Here is a 24,215-nt window from a genome sequence, read left to right as displayed (position 1 = left end):
AAAGCCAAAAAATGCACTGATCAGGCAGAAAAGCTGGTTCTTCACATGCCTTGAGCAAACCAAACAAAAGATTTAATCAAAATTGCACATTCACAGGAATGGATTTCTTCAAGACCGACGTGTTTTGCGAGAGAGATAAGCATTTCGGTGAATTGCTGTGGAATGTGAACCTTGATTTACCTCTAAATGCTTAAATCATCAGTCTGTTTTTGAGTGTTTTACCTGGGCTTGAATGAGGGAGCTGGGGAACTCAAACCTGGTCTTCAAAATTTCAGTCATCTCCAGAAATCACAAATGATGGCCCATACTAAAAACAAACAACATATGGAATTGGTAATTAAGTCAAATTAAAAGGGCATACCTTTGATTGAAACAGATAATTCAATGAGAAAAATTAAGTACTCAATCTTAACCAAAAGGATTGGATTGGATCTTGGAGCAATTGTCTCTAGATGACAGGTCGCAGGACAGTAGGCGTTGAAAAGGTAAGATATGATATTAGATGCAATTTATGACATTTTGATAAAATTAGGAAGGATAACATTTCTTTAGAATAATTAATTCTAATAAATGGCATACAATAAAACCGGGAATATGTACTGGCAATGTCAAAAGGTACACTACACTGTAATTTTTTCTTTTTTTTTATTTTTTTACAAGAAAACACTATTTCAGTCTTTCAACTTAATACTTTCATGTTTAATTTAATGTTTTACTTGCCATTTCTTTATGAGTTTTTGTGAGCAATGTCTGAGTTAAAACTGTTTTGACACCAAATTTTGTGTACTTTTCAGAAATTTGGGCTATATAATTTTTACATTTTTGAAAGTAGTCTGTTATACTCAACAATGCATTTATCTGATCAAAATACAGAGAAAACACTTTACAATTTTCAATAACAGTTTTCTATTTAAATGCATTTTAAAAATCTAGTTCAATCCTGCGATGGAAAAGCTGAATTTTTTTCTCAAGTCATTCTAATATGCTCATTTGCTATTCAAGAAACATTTCTTAATAATATCAATGAGGAAAACATTTGTGATTTTTTGATGAACAGAAAGTTCAAAACAGCATTTATTTTTAACAGAATTATTTTCACTTTATCATTATAAATGTCCTAACTGCCACTTCTGATCAATGTAATGTATTCTTACTTTATAAAAGTATTAATTTCTTTCAAACATCTTGCTGACCCCAAACCTTTGACTTCTAACTGACATTAAGTTTCAAAAGATTTGAAAAGAACAGAATTTCACAAATGTGTAGCATGCAACCGCAAATCAAGTCATATGAAAAATGAAGTCATGGGAAATTCACTTCACATTTTTAGAATCAACCCTCATTTCCTGAAATGATGAAACTGACATACAAACTGACATCATCTGTTGAAAACTGTGCTGTGTGTCCACCTCATGTTAACGCCTTATCACTCAGATCACAGGTGTCCAGGGATCAAACACACCAAACAGGTGCAATGGGACAAAAACTGCCTTCGGGGCGATACTGTAAGAATAACCCAACACCACTTCAAACTGATGTAATCTGAGGTGAAATTAAATAAAGGCCTGAGACATATAGTCTGCTTGCATCTAAACTCAGAAGACACAACCATTTGACAGATGGCACTGGCAGCCACATCAATGGGATGCATTATTCACAAGTGACTTTTGCCAAAGCTTCAATGTCCGTCCAGTTGCGGACCGCCAACTCTGGCATCTCATATGTTGTCTCATATGGACTCCCAGTGTAGGGTCATGAGATTACCAGCTGTTGATTTGACTGACACTGGCTGATGGCCACTGGAGATTCAGGTTTATACCACGGCACATGGGAGAAAGACTGACAATGCAAGCTCTAAAATGCTGCCCCACCCCTCCTGGGACTAATATCTGACAAGCAAGCACTGCGTGTGCATGATGATAAACCTACTGTGTTTCCATACAGCGTGACAGTTTTACTACAGCAGTGTTACTGACAGCAAAGAGGCGAATCAGGTAAGATTTGAAATTCATAGACTTATGACAATTTATGTGGAAACTATACAAGCCAAAATGCTACATGTTCAAGTGCTACTTTAATACGAGAAAAGTGGATTTCTATATTGTTGCGGATTGTAACTTTGCAAAAGGGTGATATTTCAGAGACAAATTTAAAACATTCTGAGAAAAAAATGTTATTAGCTTAAACTTGAGATTTATTTGCATTCAGTAATGACAGATGGTGGACAATGCATAAAGAAAATGCCATAAAACAATGTTTAGTCATGTTTGAGTCAAATTTGCATCTTTTTTTTTTTTTTTTTTTTTTTGTAGGCTGAGGTTTGTGTAAACATGTTGAAAAAAAAACTAGTTTTTTGTTTTATCAGACTTGTCAGCAAAGCAGAGAATTGAAAAAGGCTTGGGCTCTGGACTGCTTGCTCTGCACTGCTTGTGTGTCCACAATAATGCATCATTGTTTAAGTGATGCTGAGTTTGACTGGCTAGACTAAGTTAGCTGGTATAATATGTCAGTTTTGTCATGATACTATGGTACTAACACAATGGACATGCGCGACATTAATACCATGGTTTCTGGATACGTACTAAGGTATCTTCACGTAACGTTAAACACCATTTTTCAAGAATAAAGTAATCATTCAACACCATGGTATCACAATCCGATACCATAGTGATACCTCAGCACTGTTTGTAAGCTTAGCTAGCTGCGGATCTTAATTTAGTTCCGGATTTGTGAGATGAAATGATGTTGATCAATCCCAAATATGTATTTAGCAGTGAAAGAAACGTCCTTGTTTATACTGCTGCCATACAGAAAACCTGCTAACTGAGTAAACAATGTTGGCATCACATAAACATGCAGGCTGATGTGACACCTAATATATTCTTACCCAGAGAATTGGTAAATTCCAGTGACGTTTAGATGCACTTTGCTAACTTTCTGCACGAAACCCTCCAAACAGCAACATGCTTCTACGGCGCGCGCGGAGGACCAAACATACTGAAAAAGCGATTCGTTAATCTAACGTCAACGTAATTATCTCTTGACATTTTATCTGCGTACATATATCATATCATTCATGTATTTAAAGTGCATTATGGCACTCTCAGATTAACTCGAAAAGGAGTACCCTTTTAACACTTTTCTTACACTGAGGTCGTTCTTTCTTTATTTATGCAAATTTATCAAATGTCATAACATTTTATAACTTGAACATTACCTGCATATACATATCTTACAGTCAGGTGTCTAAACCTAGACTTTTGTTCTATATTTATTTTCCCAATAAATAATAAAAAAGTATTTCTTACTTATAATAGTAGTGATTAAATGTAACTTACTATACTATATATATATATATATATATATATATATATATATACATATATATATATATATATACACAATACATTTTCTTACTATGTTTTTTACTTATAAAGCAATTTTAACCATATTTTACAGTAAAACTACGTATCATTTTTAATTAACATTATAAAATATATATTTTTATAATGCACACACAGTGTGAAACAAGGCCAGTGTAAACCAATAGGCCATATTAAAGATATTAGTCTATATATTAGTCACTCACTCACATTTTATTAAAAAAAAATTAACTTGCAGTTAATAAAAGCAACAGTAGAAAAGCATAAATATACAATAAGAGCACATGCAATGTTGAAAATATAGGATATGTAAGATAAAAAAGAGATTAATCTAACATTTAATAAAGTGCAAGTAGTGTTGAGCACTGGAAAAAAAAAGAGGTTTTACACGGGTTAATAGTGGCTCTTCACTTACTCTCTCTGCCATTGGCTCGTCTCGTGCACGCGCATGCGTCTCACTTTACTCCTCAGCCTTTGAAAACTCAGAGAGCAGCTCAATTAAAAGACCATGTCCGCCATCGGGCGTCTGCTGTCCTCGGTGTCCTTATTTAAACCAAATTCTCCATGAAATAGCATTATCCCGTGGCCTCCAGAATGGCCAGTTCGGTGAGTAGGGCTTTATCTGCTACAGTATCGGTGCGATGTTTGGGATCTCCAGCGCCTCTGTTCGTTTTCGTCAGGTTTGGAAAGGCGATTAGACGCATACGAGGCTTTTCCAGCCATATTTCCACCGGAATAGTCCTCTACAGTAGAAGTAGGGGAGTCATGCGCTTCCAGCGTATTAGTGCATGTCTGCAAAAGTGATGCGCTCGAAAGATTTCAAACAAAAGGAGGGAATCCAGTAACAAATATTCTGAAATCTGACAGAATGCTCTATTTTGGTCATTTATTCTGGTATGTTGAGGCTAAATAACATGCCAGAAACTTACGATTCGACCACTGGTTATTATTTTGCTGTACATTTAGCCTACATGTTCGGCTCCAGATTGGTTTGACACGCACGCGTTCAGATTGTGCCTTTTATAATTAAAAAAATAAATAAATAGCGACATGATTATAAAGTGAACATTTGGGTATTTTAGGGTGCCGTTCAGGTGAAACTGGAACTCGGTCATCGTGCCCAGGTCCGAAAGAAACCCACCGTGGAAGGTTTTACGCACGACTGGATGGTGTTTGTCCGCGGACCGGAGCACAGCAACATTCAGCATTTTGTGGAGAAGGTGGTATTTCATCTACACGAAAGTTTCCCGAAACCAAAAAGAGGTATGTGAAGCGATATACTATTATATCTCATTGTGAGTTCTCTTGAATAGTAAGGCTGGAATGATGTGTGATCCTGAATGCACCTTGGCTACTTGATGCATGCAGATCTGCTCTACTGTAGCGCTGCAGGGACAAAAAGTGGTTGACATTTGTAAAAGAGACCGGTGAAATATATATTTTTTTTAAGCATTAAAGTTTTTGTAAGTTTTTCCTTGTGCCGTGAGTACTTGATTTCTCTTTATCTGTTTTCATTGTGGACGCGCGTTAATCCGTGCGCGTCTCCTTAAGAGTTTCAAGATTAATGCGTTAGCATAATAACGCAATTAAATCCTTTAGTTAACTAGTATATGGTATTCGCAGGGACATTTAAGGGCTTTCACATCCCTGAAAGTATTTTGTACCGCGTTAGAACATCCTAGAAGTTCAGCTTTAGTTCGTAAATGTACATTTTGTTCAAAGGAAAGTGATTAAAACACTTTGTTTCCGTGACTTAATGAAAATAATACCAGTCTGCGTAACATATTTTGTTCCTTAGTACCTTTGCGTGTATGTTTATTTATTTAGGCTTGTTATTTTTGATATAATATTCAAATTTTATGCGTAGTCTATTGGTAGTGCCATAGTCTAATCTAATAATAATAATAATTAAAATGGTTTACATAAGTAATGCTTTAGTTAAAGAACGTAGCACACTTTCCTATATTGTGCTGTCTCTGTGAGTCCAACAAAAGTGCATGGAAAGTATTACAACCCTCCCCATCTTGTCAGGCGTGATATTTCCGGATTTTTTTTAAACATGCAGATGAAATCTGTGGCTGTTATATGTCAAAAATGAGAACCTGCTGATTGAGAAGATAGTTCTGTCATTTAATTTTTACCAAACAGTTACCTCCAATTTTTTTTCCGTCCTATAAATCCCTTTACATTTTACACAGTCCCCACAATAATAATGATTTCAACCACAATACCTAATTCAAACCCTGTAACAAATCACCATGTTTAACAAAGTTAACCCTATTTATTAAAAACCATATCCTAATAAACAAATATCATATATACTATTATTAGACAATGCCAACAACAGGACAGTGAGGGAGAGGGAATGAAAGCGTCTGGTGGTTTGAAAGGAGGATTGTAGGAGTAGAGTTTGATGAAAGCCTTGGAAGGAATTAATTAAAATATTTGCTGGTTTCCTGCCCTCGCCCGAAGTGTTTAAGCTGAGTTTGCTGTGACGCGATAAGTGCAAGGAAAGTAATTTATCATTATATGCCATTTATCGCAGGCAAACATTTGCACTTTTTGAGAACAGCTGTTAAATCTTCTTTGTTCCGGCCAGCTATTTTCCTTAAAGGTGCCATGTGTAAAAATTGAGGTAAAAATATCCAAAAAATGACCTACACGCATCAAAAGAATGAGAAGAAATAAGGGCGATGATGTCATTAAAAAAATGTCAAGTTATAGTGCTGCAGAGATATCAACCTTAATTAGCATTAGCATTACTAGCCACGGCCCGACAGGTGTCGTAATACCAGTTTCGGCCATGGGAGGCGGTATGCGGGCAACATAACCACCAGCCAACCTGCAATACACGAATAACTCGCACGGCTTGTGGGCGTACTTGAAGCTGATGTCAAGCAACCGCGCTCGGAATCACAAATCAAATCCGATAAGAAAAGGAGCCGAAACAGAGTAAACATCGGCACTGCTTTCCATCGCTGGAGACAACTGATGGACTTGAAAGAAATGAGCTTCGACTCCGAACTTGCAACATTTCTTTTGGATTGGTAAGTAAGATGCTGTTAGTATTTCGCTAGAAGTTTGTTTTATATGTTTGCGTATTTTTTTCGGGAAGTTATAACATAGAAATGTATCGAAGGCTGTTCGATAAACGTGCTAATGTTAGCGATGGCTAACCGTAGCTGCGTTTGATAGTAAGCTAGCTATAACTTACCCACAAATCCGATCCGGTTTTCACCTGTTATCTACCAAAGCCCGTCTCTACCAAGCTGATGCTAAAATGTAACATTACCTAAGAAGCTTGAAATGTCTTCGATGATAATGAACCCGAGAGAGAGAGAGAGAGAGAGAGAGACTACATTCCCGGCCGCGCGCGCACTCACTCACTATATTCAGAGCGGTCAAGTTTTTGAAAGCGTGTGAAAAGAGTCAATTGCGTGTGTCTCACGGTGAATGCTTGAGAGTTGGCAGCTCTGGTTACGTTGGTTGGCGCTAGCTTGGTCAACATCAGCTGTCTGATGTTGACCAATGATGTTGACAGAATGCTGTATGTCAAGTTAATTTAATTCAAATAATGTGTATATACAATTCAAAATGTAATATAAACAAAACGAATATGAACATATTCACTGGTAAAGGTGAAGGGGAGTAGCTTGAAGATGTCATGTTTCAAAATCACTTGACATCACCCAACGTTCCTCTGGAGGCAAAACGTCCTCTTAGGCTTCGGCTATGGCTCTAGGGTTGTTGTGAAGGTAGGGGCGGAGCATAGAGACTATGCCGTTTCTCGTTTGTTACTCTAGAGTAGACCAGTTCACTTTATTGAGGCATACTGCCCCCATCTGGTAAGGAATCACCAACAATAACAAAAACTTTTCAAATACAAAACACACAGCTCATATAAACATTTTGTTAGGGACATTTATGTCACAATAACCAGTTGTTTTATCACGTACGTCACAGAAATGTACAGTTGCATGCATTATTGAATGACAGAGCTTCAGCTAAATTGTTTTGAGCCAACACTTTATTTATGTGACGCTTTCTAAGACTTTTTTATTACTGTGGTGGAAAATCGAACCGCAGAGATTGGAAAATTGCACAGGAGGACTTAAGTTTGTTTTGCTTCTGTGGACAGCTGAAGATGCATGACTTCAAACGTATGCTAATATTTTCCTCGTTCCTTTGCGTTATAGTGCTCGTACTATGTGCGCCGCTGCAGGTTTGATTTATGCCACCGAGTTGTTGTGTTTACGTAAGATCTGAAGGGGATGTGTGCTCCAAATCGACTCTCCGGCTGTATGCATGTGATGACAGTGTGGTGAAAATCTCCCCCGCTGTATTTATTTTCCCAAAACATTAAAACAGACTATAAATCAAGGGCCAGACCTCATTTGGAAACTACTCGAAACTTGCTCCTGAAGGTCTTTTAATGACAAGAAGTACACTGAATGTGGGTTTGCTTGAACTTCTAGCCCCTCTCCCCTTTTCTTTGACAAATGTCTTGCAGGGGCTGCTGAAAAAAAAGGAAAAGCAGCAGGGGGATACTTAACCTCTAATAAATCCTGCCTTATGACACCAGCTTTTAGGAGATTCTACCAAACACCCCTTTGGGTGCGCACCCTAAAATGATTTTGCATTGTGATGAATTAGAAGTCTAAGCACTTCCTGAGGTCTCTATGTTTATAATGGATCCTACAAAGCATTTGCTTCAGGATGAACTCAAGGAAGAGGGTTTAAATCACTTGAGTTAATGTAGCTAGATGTACATACTTTATAGTAATGACACTTGGAATAGGATTTCCTTTGAAACTTTGACCTCAAATGTCTTTAGTGTTATTTTTCTTACATTTTAGTCCTAATTAGACCCAAAATAAGTCGGATCAAATGGTGATGAATAAACACTTTGAATATTTACATTTTCTTCAAGGCCATGAAAAAAATAGACTACTAAACAGCCCATGTGGCCTTCTGCATACTCAGCAGATAATTCACAACAGGGCTCTCTTTCTCCGTGCAGGGGATGGATACAGAAACCTGCTTTCTTAGACCTAGAATTTATGGTGCGCTTGTAAGGTAAACAGTCAGGCTTATTATCCCGGGTTTGACAGCGGGAGGCTACACCACCCCCTTCTCCCCCGCCTCTCCCTCCTCAGGGCTTTGATCAGTGTTAGCCGGTGTCGAGACGAGCCGAGGGGAAGTTAGAGGGAAAACTTGCGCACAGACGGGCTTGTGTTTGACAGTTTAATACCAACAGTCTCGCCATACTGACCCGAAAGGAACAGCTGCTCACACATTCATTGAGTTCTCCAAGACGGTGTGTTCTGTGGCTGTGAGTCCCTTTTCTCTCTCTTCTTGTTTTGTGTTTGAAGCCTTAGGAGTGTTCGATGTTCCCTCTTTCACAGCTGTTGTAGATTACATGTTGCCTCCCTGTCTCTCACGGGGTTATGTGCTTCCTTGTACCTTTCTCATAGTTACACAGAATGTCATTTGATTAAAAAAAAAAAAGAAGCGGGATCCGCCATCCTAGATGCAGTTGCTTGTGTTAATGGGGTCCTATGACTTAGCTAAAAATAACATTATTTGGTGAATTTGGTGTAATGCAATGTGTTTATGTGGCTTAAGGTTCAAAAACACATTTTTTTTCACATACTATACATTATTGTTCCTCCTCTACACCCCGCCTTTCTGAAACATGTCGATTTTTACAAAGCTCATCATTCTGAAAAGCGAGGTGTGCTCTGATTGGCCAGCTATCAAGTGCTTTGTGATTGGCCGAATACCTCAAGCGTGTGATGGAAATGTTACGCCCCTTAACATACTGTGATGCCATGTCAAATCCAATAAAATCCATTACAAACGAGGCATTTGTTGCATCCAGTGGGGACATAATTACGGTTTATAATGACTTAAACTGTTTTTTTTTATGCGTTGCATTGTGTATCGTGCCATGTAAACATAAAACCATGTCTGCATTTGTGATTGGAGAAACATCAAACCACAAGCTCTACTCTACACTGCTCAAAACTCGCGTTTGAATCATCAGTGGCAAATTCTTTAAATATGAAAACGTACTTACAGACTGTGTGTCAGAAGCGCCAGACTGTCCTTGCAAAGTTGGAATTGCCCCACTTTATAGAAACAGCCTTTGTGCACAGAAGCATTGTAGGCTACTCTTACAGGAAACAGTCCTTGTCCTCCACAAAATGCGCTGCCCACATCTGAATATTTGGGTTGGACTGTTCTGGAACAGTGTTGTAAATACAACTTAACCACTGATTTGTAGTTGTGTCCTCTTTGGGAAGGCCAAACAAAAGTTTTGCTTTCACAACAAAACACAGCATCTCCACAACATGGCACCGGCGGCAAGAGCGAGAATAAAAGTTATGCCTTCTTTCTTTGCATGAACATTTGGGCGGCGTTATGCAAATCTTCCCACATCGTGACATAGACGTGGGGGCGTGTTAGAATGAGCCGTTTTAGGTAGGCGTGGTTGACTCATAGCTTTTATAAAGAATATCTTTGGATTTGAGACTTTAGTCTTTGCAACTTTACAGATCTTCTTTATGCACCAAGAGTTGTAACACTCCAAAGAGAAAGGAAAAATTTTAACCGCATCATATGACCCCTTTAAAGAGTTAGTTTACCAAGAAATAAATTGTCATTTTTCATTCACCCTCATGTCTTTCCAAAGCAGTATATATATTCTTTGTGTGAAGAAAGTCAGTCATATAGGTGTGAAATGACACAAGGGTGAGTAAATGATGACAGAATTGTAATTTTTGGGTAAACTATTGCTTTTAAGGATTTTTGATCAGCTCTTTCATGGGCATGGCATGTGTTGTTTGCCATCATGACAAATCATGGCTACCTGGACGTTTAAACAAAGGTGTTTTTTGGCTGAGATAAAGGGAACAAACAGCCATGATTAACAGGCATGCTGTGTAGCCTTGGAAACCTGATATTTTTTGCTGGCGCAGGAATTGGGGGGCAACAAACCCAAATATATAGAGTGGAACATGGGCGTTCATTTCACCTGCACCCATATGCCAGTTATACACTGAAAAATATATAAATGTCTGGCTTTTGGTTCATGACAAGTCACTACCCACTATTTTGCAGTGGAAACATTGTCATTTTTAGTCTTTTAGCCAGCAACACGAACATCACAAGTCAATTAAGCATTCCATTCAGATATATACCAAGGGAAGTGGCTGCCCACACTAGGTGATGAGGGTCCAGAGAATGTGTGTGTGGTGTGTTTTTGTATTTACTGAATTTATTTAGCCTTTTTATTGCTGAGGTTGTGAAAGAGGGAATGATAAAACATGATTGTATGAGCCCAATTGCTGGAAGAGCTTAAAATAACATCATCCTTCATCTATTCTACTGCAGCAGCCCCACACAGCTTTATCTTTGCTCTCTGGTGTTTTGTATTATGGAGAAAAAAACAGTTCTTCAATCTTTGGGATGTAAACACAGAGGTGGCTTTCTTACCCAGATGGAAGCAGAGAAAAGACTAAAAATTGAGTCTCTTTGAGGGGAAGAATCATTATTTGAAGGTTTGTAAAGGACGTACCTCTGGTAATTAAACTATCATAGAAACAAACAGGTGGTGCTTGCTACTGTGATACAAGAATTGGCCTGAAAACCTGTGCAGTATTTGTCCTTTTCTGATGATAAGGTGTTATAATGGTTTTTAGGGTGTTACTAGGTTCTAGTAACAGTGTCTGGCCAATTTTTTTCAATGGCTTTGGCTTCAAATTTGGTCAAAAAAGATAAAGGTACAAGACTGTGTTATTAACAGCTTTAATGAGGGGAAAGAACTGCGATCCATGAAGCAGTGCAGCTGACATAATCGAAAAAAACTAAAAAAACAATGGATAAATATGACTATTGATTTAAAGAGTTGATTTTATAGCGCTTCATAGGTAGGCAATAAAGAGCTCTTTTGGCGCTATTTGTTTGTTTTGATTCTCTGATTGGTAAATATTTCTTTCCAAAATCATGGGTAATGTAGTTTTTCTCCAGGGATTTCACTGTTAAACATGATTATTTAAAAAATATGTTGAAAGAATGCAGACTGACAGCTTCAACAAAACCATAAACCAGTTAAAAACCTCATAGCTCAATGTAGGTCTTTTAAGATTTATAGGTTATCATTTAAAAAAAAAAAAAAATTCCTCATATGGGAAAAATAAATGGAATTTTTACTTCCGGAACCCAACTGTTGAAGTCCTTATGGAAATCCTAGTCGTCTGTTTGTTTACTCCAGAGCATGCTCTTTAGCTGGACCTTCCTGAAATATTCAATTGAGTTATTATCAGATTTCAATTCTGATTTGAAATGTTATTGAAAGGCGCTTGACGCGACTTTGCCCATATCAAAATAGCCTAACCGTATCTCTGACTCCTGTGCGAATACAAAACAAGACTGTACTGGTTGTTTATTTCCACGCAGTTACAGAGATTTGCATCTAGAGACTTGATGCTTTAAAAAGGACTCCAAAATATCCTTCATGTGAGGAACAGCATTTGAAATGTAATTCATTAGTCACTGAAAATTTTCACCCCGGGGAGCTTTTAAAAGCAACAAATTGCGTCAGATTATTCTGATTTGTAAACGATTCGGTGGGACTGTTTTTGTCAAACAGATTAACGATTCAAAAGAATGATTCATTCCCAAGTTGTACGTTGTTACTTCTCTCATGAACATGCCAAGAAATGCTAGAGCAGATGTCAACATTTTCAGTGAATAATGAGTCATATGGACCACTTTTATAGCACTTTGTGTCTATTTTGAAGCTTGAATGCAGTACATTCTTCAGAATTTCTCCTGTGTTTCACAGAAGACAAACTCATGGTTTTGGAATAACCAACCATGAAGAAGCAAAGTAAATGTTGACACAAATTAACTAAATAATTTTTTTTTTTTTTTTTAGCAAACTATTACTTTAAATGACCAAGAATGAAATGAAATCATTCTTTAGATGTGTTCCAAAAGTCATGGACAATATTTAGTGCTATTTCATCTCTTTAATGTTTTAGATGCTGATGTGTCATTCATCAGTGCCACTCAGCTCTTTCTTTTTGTGGTCCCATAATGATCAGGTCAACGTGTTTGCCTGTGGGCATCTTTTCCTGAGACTTCTCAAAGCCTTTTAAGTTTGTGCCCTGCTCATTGACTTTGGCCTGCGCAGGAGTTACGGATGTGTTAGTCTCCTATCTTGCATATGCACAGAAAACCACAGAATTTAAGCCCTCCTCAGGCAAGGTACGGCTTAGATGTCAGTGGGGGCTGCCTGCCTTTCCGCCCTTATTTTTCTGTGCGCTTGCCAGACCTCTTTCCACTCGACGGGAAGTGATCCATGCTTGGGAGAGAGATGAACTGACTTCCTGCAGAGTGGCATTGAGGAGCGTAGGAATTTAATACTGACAAAGTATGATTTGTGAAATTGTAGAGGTGGGGATGAAATTAGGGAAGTGCCTTTTTGTTATTGAGAGATGGATTGCTACTCTCCCTAAAATCTATGTTTGACTTGTGAAATATGCAATGCATTTGCAATATGTACTATATGTTTTGGTGATGATGATGAACTTGTGACAGCTAAATTAATGAAGCAACCAGTGTACATATTGGGTATCTGATTGGTGGGTTCTGTCCCAAAGCATCGTCTTTTTGTCTCGAGGTTAATTGCTGGATTTATGAAACTGTCCATTTCGTTTCTCAGTGAATTGCTTAGCTGTCTGCTTCAATTTGTTGGATAGAAACATCGGTTTCGGAAGCACTTCTGCCTCTCTGCATCACATTTAACAGATTTCCAATTACAATACGAGCAATGAGTCTCTCCGAGTATATCTCCATGCATGGTTGAATTCTTGTAATGTAATGTTTTGAAATGATTGTACATTTTATGAGCAGTCATTAACTGTGATTTCATTTCTGGCATGGTGAGCTGTGAGCAGTCATTTTCTTGTTCGGCAGCGCGCGCGCGCACACACACACACCAAACTAAAATAATTGGGGCTTTCTGGCTGTATAGCATGATATGTCTCCCCCTACATTTGGAATAAGTTCTGCCAATTGGGAGTGTGAGTGTCACACATTTCTATTTCCCGTCATGCCTGACTGTCAAATCTTTTAACCATGCACATGTCATTAAACTGTGAAGGCATGGCTGCTGCCAGTGCATACTTTGACCCTTCTAACATGTCACATGTTTGTGGCTTGTAAAAATTCACCATCTTGAATAGCGTGCTTGCACAGAACAGTACATTGTGAATATACAGTCACCGGCCACATTGTACACCTGTTCAACTGCTTGTTAACGCAAATATATAATATCAGCCAATCACACGGCAACAAGTGCCAGATATGCTGGTCTGAGTATTTCATAAACTGCTGATCTACTGGGATGTCTACCAGAGAACAGTCCAAAAAAGATAACGTTTTTGGTGAGTGGCAGTTCTGTGAGTGAAAATGCCGTGTTGATGCCAGAGGTCAGAGGAGAATGGCTAGACTGGTTCGAGCTGATAGAAAGGCAACAGTAACTCAAATAACCTTTTGTTACAACCGAGGTATGCAGAAGAGCATCTCTGAACACACAGCACGTCAAACCTTGAAGCAGATGGGCAACAGCAGCAGAAGACCATACCGGATGCCACTGCTGGAAAATATCTCTTTGGATTTAAGCCTTTAGTATTTGCAACTTTACAGATCTTCTTTATGCACCAAGAGCTTGTAACACTCCAAAGAGAAAGGAAAAATTGAAATCGCATCATATGACCCCTTTAAATAAATTAGCATGATAATATCGTGTATCGCAGTCTCACAGGCTAAAGTTATGACTATGGAGCATATTGGCCAACACTACTCCACAGTCACCAGATGTCAATGCAATAGAGCAGCTTTGGGATGTGGTGGAACGGGAGATTCGCATCATGGATCAAATCTGCACCAACTGTGTGATGCTGTCATGTAAATATGGACAAAATCTCTGAGGAATGTTTCCACCTTGTTGAATATAATGACACCATATGGTCTCCACTATATTGTCTAAAGCTGTTTTATAGTTGAAATTGAAGTTATTGAACCAAACCAAATGTATTGTTTTCTAATATTGCAACACTGACATAGATGTTTTTTTCAGTTTATTACAGTAAAGCTGCTTTTAAACTATCTGTATAATATAGAGCGCTATATAAATAAACATGACTTCATATATAATGTAATATAATTATATTAAAATAAATCTTATAAAGAATTAATTACTCTTATAAATGATAATTAAAATAATTTACATGCAAATTAATAATTAATATTATTATAAATGTATTATTATTATGATTTTGTTATTTTCCCCATTTTTACATTTAGATTATGTATGGTATCACCAAAGTTCATCTTTGCTAATGCTAATAATTTAATAACACTGTTAAATGCAATCTTCGGTGAATCTCAAATGAAAGTCAATTTTTCATACTTTTCTTTAATATTCACTTAAAACTGTTGATTTTTAGCATTTGGGGTTTTAAGACAAAATAATTTCAAATTTTTATATCGGCCATTTATTGATTATCAACCACAGCTGTAACAATGGTGTGTCCACATTTACTTTTTTAGTCTAACTTCTATAATCATCTGTGTACTTGTGAGAATCATTCACGGATCACTGAACAGTGCGTGCTGTATAATGGATAGCCTTCCCTATCATTTCCTGAAATATGACCTTTGACAACAGCAGTGCTTTCAGTACAGTTTTCAAATGCTCATTCAAGAAACACAAGGCAGATGGTAGTTTGGAACTAGCAAGGCTTCATGAACGGCCCTGTAATTGTTTTATGACGCTGCAGAAATAATACCACCTTGTATAGGTGATGCACAAAGGGCTCTGTAGCCATGAAACTCCAGACTGCCTCCTATGCTGGCATGAAAGAAGCGGAAGAGGGAGGGAGAGACAGAATAAAGTGAGAGGGCAGTGGGGGAGAGGTTTGTGAGCAGCAGTCCAAAACAGGAACTGGGCCATAAATGCTGATTTTTTTTTTCCCCCCGGTTTGGTGAGTCAAAGGGGATGAGGGGGAGACGGGGAGGAGGAAGTGGTTTATTGAAGCATGGTTTATAAGCGCTGTCTGTTGGTGGTTCTTTCACTCGTTTGCCTTGCATGTGTGTATGCCATAAAGCATTTGGCTCTGTCTTTTCTCTACTGCACTCTTGAAAGCTAAAGTTTACTCTTGCATTTATATTTCTGGCAGAATGCAAACAAGAAAGTGCATGTAATGCATTAGTCATGTCTGTCTAATCAGGTGTCATGAGGATGCAAGTGATTTGGCAGAACCTAAAGTGCCAGTAAGAACACTAATGCAATTGCAAATAGTGCTAATTGTGTTTTAAATGACATTCAAGAGTTAAATCACAACTGAACCAGGTTTAGAATAAATCCTTTGTATTGATAGTGAAGATTTCTTTATTCAAAACGGCTCAGTGAACATTTAGGGAGGCGTGTTTTGATTTATTCATTGTGGCCGATTCGCATTCGAACATGGTTTAATAAAAAGATTGATTTTCACTTTCCATTCTGCATCTCTCCACGGTCACTATGATTTGTGCAAATTCTTTGTATGTCTTCAAAATCAATTGTTGTGCAGGATTTTTGTCACAATTAGGAAGCACAAAACTATTTTTGTTGGTTTTTCTAGCACAAGGAGACTTTAATTTGTAACAGTGTTGCTGGCAGGGATGTGAGGCTGAAATCTGACCCACAATTCTGTGCTCTCACTGAGGGGGAATCCTGCTGTGGTCATTGTCCACTTGGCAGAAAGCAAAAAGTGTAAGCTGACCCAAAAACATGGCTGGGAAAACTGTACACTACACTGCCTGAATTGTCATAAATTCCACAGTTTGGCAAAAAAAAAAAAAAAAAAAAAAAGTCTGTGTAATCTAAGACTCACTCTAGGATAAGTTTTTCCACTTCATGGCTCCGTCATTACTTTGTAAAAGCTCAGTTATCCTATAATAATATAAAAATACATATTTGGACTTCATACAATGTGATAAATGGAGCAGCAGGTGTTACATTAAAGCATAAATAACTTAGCCAAAATATTTAATAAAAAAGCACACACGGCGCTGGTGATGTGTAATAAATATAATTCTGTGAGCCAGATATCTAACTATTAAGATTTTTTTTTTTATTATTCATATACTTTTTGTTTTCCCCCAAGAAAACATTACTTTTTTTCCCCTTTAGAATCAATAGTAGCCTACAAAGTCCTACATTTTATTTATTTATTTTTACCTTGAAGTCCTTGATGATGATGACGATGATGATTTGTTGACATCAAAGGCTATGCATCTGTGATACTGTTTTGGCACCATTTCAGCACTCTTTGTTCATTTCAGAAAACAAAACCAGATGTTTATGTGTGGTGTTTGTATTTTGTTTTGTTTTTTAGTTTATGTATAGGTAAACATTTTTTTATATATATATATATATATATATATTAGTATTTAAAGTCAGTAGGTTAGTTGTGTATAGGTATGTGAAGCATTCGTATAGCCTGTATTTTTTAGCTTATGTATAGGTAAACATTTATATATACTATATTTATAGTCAAAATCTGTCAGTAGGTTAGTTGTGTATAGGTTTATACTGTTTTACATTCATAGTTGTATGTCTGTATTTATGTAGCACTGTGGTCCTCTGAGGGACGACATTTCATTCCACTGTATGTCCACACATGTAGCGAAATGACAATAAAGCTCAACTTGAACTTGAGTCTAATGTTCTTTATTCATTATTAGATGACCTGTTTTTATTTTATTTTTTTGTATTTTTTTAAACGGGGAATGTTGCATGTACAGTAAAATCAATGCAGGGTAAGTGGGCTGATTGATTTCATCATCTATCCGTGCCCACCATACTTTGCTGACATGCCTTAGGGGAGAACCTTTGATCCACAAAGAAAATGGAGCTTCTTAAGACAATCTAAAAGAGTATCAAACATGCTCTGTCTCATAGGATCTGCTGCACAAAAGTGGATCTTGCGTTTGCTGCTGAGAGTCTACTGAGGAACAAAGTAACAATATCCCCATTTATCTCAGTGAAGTGTAATTCATTCTTTTACCTGAAAAGACTTGAACTGCTGATGGGAATTGATCTTTCATTTAGACAAACCCCAGAACAATCTGAATGGTGTCCATTCCATTCCCTATCTGTCTGCCTCAAAGTCAGAACAAACGATGGAAAAGCTTAATTGGCATGACTAGAACAGATTTCAATTTTACCAAATTATGTAGAATACTTAACAGGATAGAAACCAATAAGTAAGACAAGACAAAAACAGGAAGAAAAAAAATAAATAAATAATAGGCTTAGTCAATAGAGGCAATTTTGTTTTGAGGTTTTTGTTTTGTTTTTACTTGGGGTTTTGTTTTAATTGTTTTTTTTTTTTGGGGGGGGGGGGGGTGTTTAGTTGTTGTTTTAGGTTTTTGTTTTGTTTTTATTTTATTTTTGTATAACAAACAAACAAAAATTAATATTTTTTTTTAAGGTTCTGTGACATTTTAAAGGGGTCATCAGATGCCCATTTTCCACAAGTTGATATGATTCTTTAGGTTCTTAATGAAAAGTCTGTAACCGTTTGGTTAAAATTTCTCAATGGTAGTGTAAAAAACACTACCCTGTCTAAAACAGCTCTTTTCAGAGCAAGCTATTTTGTAGCATTTTCCTCTAAATGTTAATGAGCTCTGCTGACCCCGCCCCTCTCTTCCAATACGCTCTCTGAGGGACTGTTTACTTTCATTGTGAAACTTGCTAATAAGCACATTATTAGGAAAGGCGATTTGCAAAGATCCATTAAAAAACCTTATACTCACTTTTTCTTTTGGTGAAGCTGGATCACGAATGATTTGCACGAAAATAGACGCATTTAGGTAGATCGGGGGCGCATTCCCGTCAAAACCAAATGTAATCCACTGCAAAATATCTTAAGTCTGATGGATCTAATGACTGTTTACAATCATTGGACAGACTGAAGTTTTTTTTTTTCTCCCCCGCGGTAATTACTGCATCAGAGAGAATCGCAGTAGCAGAATACAGGTCAAACTACCTTCTTAAAGGCGTCATATGACGTTGCTAAAAAAAGAACATTATTTTGTGTATTTGGTGTAATGCAATTTGTTTATACGGTTTACGGTTAAAAAACACATTATTTTCCACATACTGTACATTATTGTTGCTCATCTGTGCTCCGCCTTGTGAAACGCATTTTTACAAAGCTCATCGTTCTTAAAAGCCATGTGTGCTCTGATTGGCCAGCTATCCAGTGCAATGTGATTGGCCGAATACCTCAAGCATGTGACGGAAATGTTACGCCCCTCACCATACTGTGATGCTGTCTCCCAGCACCAGGAGACAAAACCAATAAAACCCATTACAAGCGAGGCATTTGTTGCATCCAGTGGTGACATAATTACTGATTCTAATGACTTAGACTGTCTTTATACGAATTGCGTTGTATCACGCCGTGTAAACATAAAACCATGTATGCATTTGTGATCGAGCAAACAACAAGCGCTACTCTACACTACTCAAAACTCACGTTTGAATAATCAGTGGCAAATTCTTTAAATATGAAAACATACTTACAGGCTGTAAGTCTGAACAGCCGGCATTGTAGGTTACTCTCTCAAGTTAAAGAAACAGTCCTCCGTAAAATGCACTGCACACATCTGAATATTTGGTTTGAACTGTTCTGGAACAGTGTTGTAAATACAACTTAACCACTGATTTCTAGTTGTTTCTTTGGAAGACCAAACTAAATAGTTTCGCTTTTACAACGAAACACACAGCGTCTCCACAACATGGCGGCAGCGGCAACAATACACAGCGAGAATCAAAGTTACCCCTTCTTTCTTTGCATGAACATTTGTTTTATTTACAGTTTAAACGAGGCGTTTCAGGGGGGCGTGGATGAGTCTTAACTTTTATAAAGAATATCTCTTTGGGTTTGAGACTTTAGTCTTTGCAACTTCAGGGATCTTATCTAACAGCTTGTAACACTCCAAAGAGAAAGGAAAACTTGAAATCGCATCATATGACCCCTTTAATGTTCTCAATAATAATAATAATAATGAAAATAATAATATAGATCGAGCTACAGCTGATCAGCCTTCTAGCTAGTTTAAAATGTTTTTTTTTTTTTTTTACTTGCCTGACTGGACAAATAGCCTGAGTAAAACCATAAGTGACCAAAAAAAAAAAAAAAAAAAGCGAAGTATCGAAATGCGAGAATGATTCTTCTAATTTTCTTAGCCTACATTCAATGTAAATGGCGATTGATAATGAATAGTGTATTTATGGTATCAAGGTCACGCTGTTGAGGCTTACTCTGTTAGTCTCTTTGTGAGAGACTTCGGAGCAAATGAGCGTAACATCACACATAAAGAAACTCAGAAGAAACACATTGAGGTAAAAATTCAAAATATTTAGTTTGTGCATAACATGATGTAGTTAAGTAACATGCCATGATAAGTGAGCGATTTTGCTGAATATTCTCACAACGCAAAAAAACATTCAAAACACCTACAGAGTGCATGCATTACGTGAAGTCTAGTGTGCTCTTTCACTGCATGATTCAGTCTATTAAAATACATTCAGAATATTCAGAAATTCAAGACATGGGGGCAGAAAACGTATATATTTATAAAAGAGTCAGTTTTTTTCTCCTAAAATTACCATGATTACAAATGTGATATGTTGACATGTTGAATTGGCGTCGGGGCTTGTCAACCAGTCGGGCCATCTGATCATTCTGATTGGCTGTTCAACCAGCGAACCAGCACGCTAGAAAAAAAAAAACTGAAGTGACGAAGCAAGTAAACCACGAAGTCAACGGGGACATACTTGCTTTTCTCATTTGTTTGCATTTCTCGTGATTAATTCTCGTGATTATCATTCGTGATTATTTAAAAAAGATGCAACGTGTCAGACATTTCCGAAATATCACAAATCCGTCTGTGGATAGCGAGACTCTGATATGCTTTTTCTTTGTATATGTTTTGTATCCCTGTAGCTTCTTCCGGTTTCCCGCTTTGAGTAACTACTGCCAAGACTACTGTCACCTGCTGGTACGGAAAGGTATTTCCTACGCAGGCGCAGAACGGACGTGCTAGTTGGCCGTCGGGTGTCGAGAATCAGCTTGGTGTGTCAGGGCAAATCTGGACCCAGACGCTGCCGACCCTGCAGTCTGCTTTCATTGCCACTAGTTCGTCGGCATCGGCTTGGTGTGTTCCAGACTTAAGAGACATAACATTTTAGACACCATATTGCCTGTTTTTGCACGACAACAAAAATAATTCCAAACAAAACCACAGGGCTGTTTTGCGTCTCTAAGCAACATGATGGTGTTTGTTCCTGAATGAATCATAATATATCAAAACATTATTTATGCATTTGTAAAAATAGGCCTTTGTAAAGGTAAATAAAAATATGCAGATTTAAGTATATAAAAGCTGATACAACACTGATGAAAATATTGCTTCAGAATAAATTGTTTGCCCCACCAAAAATCTTGGCAATGTGGTGCTTTTGTGGGGATATTTTACATGGAATATTGTCTTCTGATATGAAAAGCTCACTGAAAATCCTAAATATAATTTATTACAGTGATGATATTTGTTTTCTTTATGTTAAACATTAAATATTACATATATGTATCGAATATAATGTGTATTTCCATTACAGGTTTAGGTCTTAAATTTCATATAATGTGGTGTTAAAAAGGTCTAAAAAAAAAAAAAAAAAAAAGTCTTACATTCTATGTCTGTAGAAACCTTGCCTTTCATCAGATCATAGTGAATGTTAATGGGGTTGACATATATTGCAAACTAAATGAACTTTTAAAAAAAAAATGCTTGTCTGTATTAGCAATGCAAATGTGTTGCCCTTTACAACATGATACTTGCCCACACTGAACAGGACTCCCCACAGATTAGCAACACACCATTGAATAAGACTTTCTTCTGTTCAGTATCTATGAAATAGTTTTGCTTGTAAGAAACTCTATACTCATACAAACTCCTCTATCCATTAGGGATCTTTTATTCTTAATTCAAACAGGACTCATAAATGCATTTCAGGTTACTAAGTGATTTTGAGACCAGAAAAGAACACAATATAAGAATATGAGCATAACAGCCGATTCTTGCTGACGACGGGTTGACGACAGCTCTCTTGGTGGGCTAAATATAGTAAGTCTACCTTTGGGAGAAAGCCTTGACAAGCTGCAGAGCTTTCTGTGGTGAGGTGAAAAAGCACAATACAGGAAATAAAATTGTTTAAATCAGTCAAGTCAGAGCCTTTATAATGAGAAACGTAGTGAAATTTTACCCTGCAACTGGTCAGCTTAGTATGGTGCCTATTAACGTAAGTGAGCACACTAGTTTGGTTTCTTGTTAATGCTTTCTAGTTAATGCCTTCAGGGCTACTAGGAAAGGTAAAAAAGGGGGTAGTTGTTGCTATTTCGCAACCCCCTAATGGTCAATTACTGGGATTTAGACCTTGATTCCAAGTTTTGGCTGTGATTGAACAGTAAAAGTCAAACTGGAATGCAGTTTAGAAATGTTTTATTATTATTTATTCTGTCTGGTTGGTCAGTTTTTATTGCATGGTGGAATATTACTGTACCACAATGCATTTTATTGACTCATTATGTCTGTAAGTAAAATTATACCCTGAACACACATTACAGATAGAGCAGGAAATTGCATTTGTTAAGGGTTTGTGAATTTCTGTGAGGGCTAGTTTCAAGATGCATTCACATTTTGCATTAGAGAGTTGCATTGGGTGCCTCAGAGTCTTTCCAATTCTTTTGATTCAAGGACTATTATTATGTTGTCACTAGTTTGGAAAGATGCCAATGGAAAGGTACTTGCTCAGTAAACCTTTTATACAGCTGTCATTGGAGATTGACTTAATTCTTACAGTGTAGGTTGATTTCAGCATGCACAGATCTTTTACAGCTGTTACTGCTTTCTTCATTCTCTTGGATGACTTGCTTGTTTTGTCATTCTGTGAAACTGATAACCGCAATAAATGCAATGCTATTTGGATTCTTGCAGTGAATTTAGATGCTACTAGAGCCAACTTGAAGATATTAAAAATGCACCTGCTTCACAAACATTGCTGACTCATATGTGATTTTAGCTTTTAACTTTTAGCTTGTTTACTAACTCAAAGAAAATACTTCTTTGTTTTTCAATGCAGTTTCTTAAGATGCAAAACTCTACACTAGTAGTGAAACCAAAATCTTTTAGCCAGCCACATGTTAAGTATGGACAGTGGAACTGTACACTTGTTAAACATTGTCCAGACAATTCGTGTTTGTGTATTTGGATAGAGTATGTTTGTGGCCTAACTGTGACCATTTTGTATTTTTTTATTATTATTATTTTTTTTTGAAATTATAATTAACTTAGATTATTAAATAATGAAAATGCTGTTGTTTTAGTAGTTTTGATACCTAATCCATTAATTAATTTAAATGAATTGAACAGTATAAAGCCCTATTTTTGTGTCTACACGTATAAAAGAAAGTGTCCTTTTTTTTTTTAGATAAAGAGATTTGCAGCCATTCAAAGCCATTAACACTGAAATGTCATAACAGTTATTTATGTTGGCTGTTAACTAGTTTGAATGTTGAACAGACCCACACACAAAACTAAGTACAGACGGCACTAGTGTCAAGGCTCAGCGCTCGAGTGAGGGCCTCAAGCAGCTGTAATTGCAAGCAGAGCTGCTCTTGACTATATACCAAAATGATTTTCACAGAGTGGGACGCAGCTCGTTGGAATTCAACAGAGTGGACTGTTTGTTGAAAAGCACCGAAGAGAGGGTCATCCCTCGTTGTTTCAAGTTGGCATCTGGGGAATTTTTACAGAAGCCCCTGAACTGGACGTTTTCCCTGACCCATGGTGCCTTGGCACTGCTGAAATGCATTTGAAAACATGCCTTGAAGTGAGCAAAGATCCAGGGTCAGTTTTTCCCCCTGTTTTGAATTGTGAGTTTGAGAAAGCACAGCTGGGAAATGGCTGGCTGAAGTGTTGCTCCATGGGGGCAGGGCACTTGAGAAGCAGATGTTAATGTGGTTGTTTTGGAAGATGGTGGTCTGAAAAGAGCTTTTCTTGATGCTGAATTGCTCGTTTTTGGAGGATGGCAAATCTGCCATGCTTGGAAGAACAGGCTACTGTGTATTTTAGCATGTGCTGTGAAAATGAAGAATGAGAGTGAACCACCATGTCCAAACAACCTGAAAACTTGGTGGACTTAGCGGTTCCCATGCAATAGGTGTCGATTTACACCTTTGTGAATGCAGTGCTCCCATATGGCAATCTCTGTCACGGTACCACCTTTTTGCATGTCTCACCCTGTCTGTTTGTGTTTCACTTCGGTGTAAAGCTCAAATAATTCAAATATGTAATTTATATAGGCATGCACAATATATTTGGTACCATAGCCCCGGCCTCACGTCATAGCACACGGCAGGAAGAGAAGTCATTTCGAGGAGGAAGGGAAGGTTAATGTATTTGATTTAAAGATTATGAGGGCACATTAATTAAAAAAAAAATAATAATGAAGTGCACTGATAAATCATTTATAATAAACACTACAATATTACATATAAAAATAAGAATTGTAAATTTTGATTTCATGGCGACTTTAATGCTCGCTTAAAGTTAATATTTAAAAACAAAATTTAATAACATGTTATATTATTGTAATCCCTAAATTCACTTGTAGCATTTAAAACTAGTGGTTGACCGATATATCGGCCA

The 24,215-nt window shown here is 37.2% G+C and overlaps 2 protein-coding genes across 5 annotated transcripts in view; one reads left to right on the top strand and one right to left on the bottom strand.

The window, feature by feature from the left end:
- Positions 1-3,937, bottom strand: part of focad (focadhesin) — a 48,001-nt gene extending 44,064 nt beyond the window's left edge. For 2 of the 3 annotated variants that reach the window (XM_042759623.1, XM_042759625.1), the window contains exons 1-2: positions 2,888-3,040; positions 223-307 (exon numbers count right to left, since the gene is read on the bottom strand). In XM_042759623.1, the coding sequence (XP_042615557.1) occupies positions 223-279 (57 nt within the window). In that variant the 5' untranslated portion in view covers positions 280-307; positions 2,888-3,040. Of the gene's footprint in view, positions 1-222; positions 308-2,887; positions 3,041-3,798 lie in introns of those variants that run through there. The other variant, XM_042759624.1, reaches the window with a different exon arrangement.
- Positions 1,671-24,215, top strand: part of mllt3 (MLLT3 super elongation complex subunit) — a 46,692-nt gene continuing 24,147 nt past the window's right edge. Inside the window, exons 1-2 of one of the 2 annotated variants that reach the window (XM_042759627.1) lie at positions 1,671-1,994; positions 4,466-4,646. In XM_042759627.1, coding sequence (XP_042615561.1) covers positions 4,550-4,646 — 97 coding nt within the window. In that variant the 5' untranslated portion in view covers positions 1,671-1,994; positions 4,466-4,549. Of the gene's footprint in view, positions 1,995-3,853; positions 3,990-4,465; positions 4,647-24,215 lie in introns of those variants that run through there. The other variant, XM_042759626.1, reaches the window with a different exon arrangement.

This window comes from Cyprinus carpio, chromosome A7 (genome assembly GCF_018340385.1).
Source record: "Cyprinus carpio isolate SPL01 chromosome A7, ASM1834038v1, whole genome shotgun sequence".
NCBI lineage: Eukaryota > Metazoa > Chordata > Actinopteri > Cypriniformes > Cyprinidae > Cyprinus > Cyprinus carpio.
Note: the sequence above shows the minus strand (reverse complement) of the source record. Positions and strands in the feature narration are given on the sequence as shown.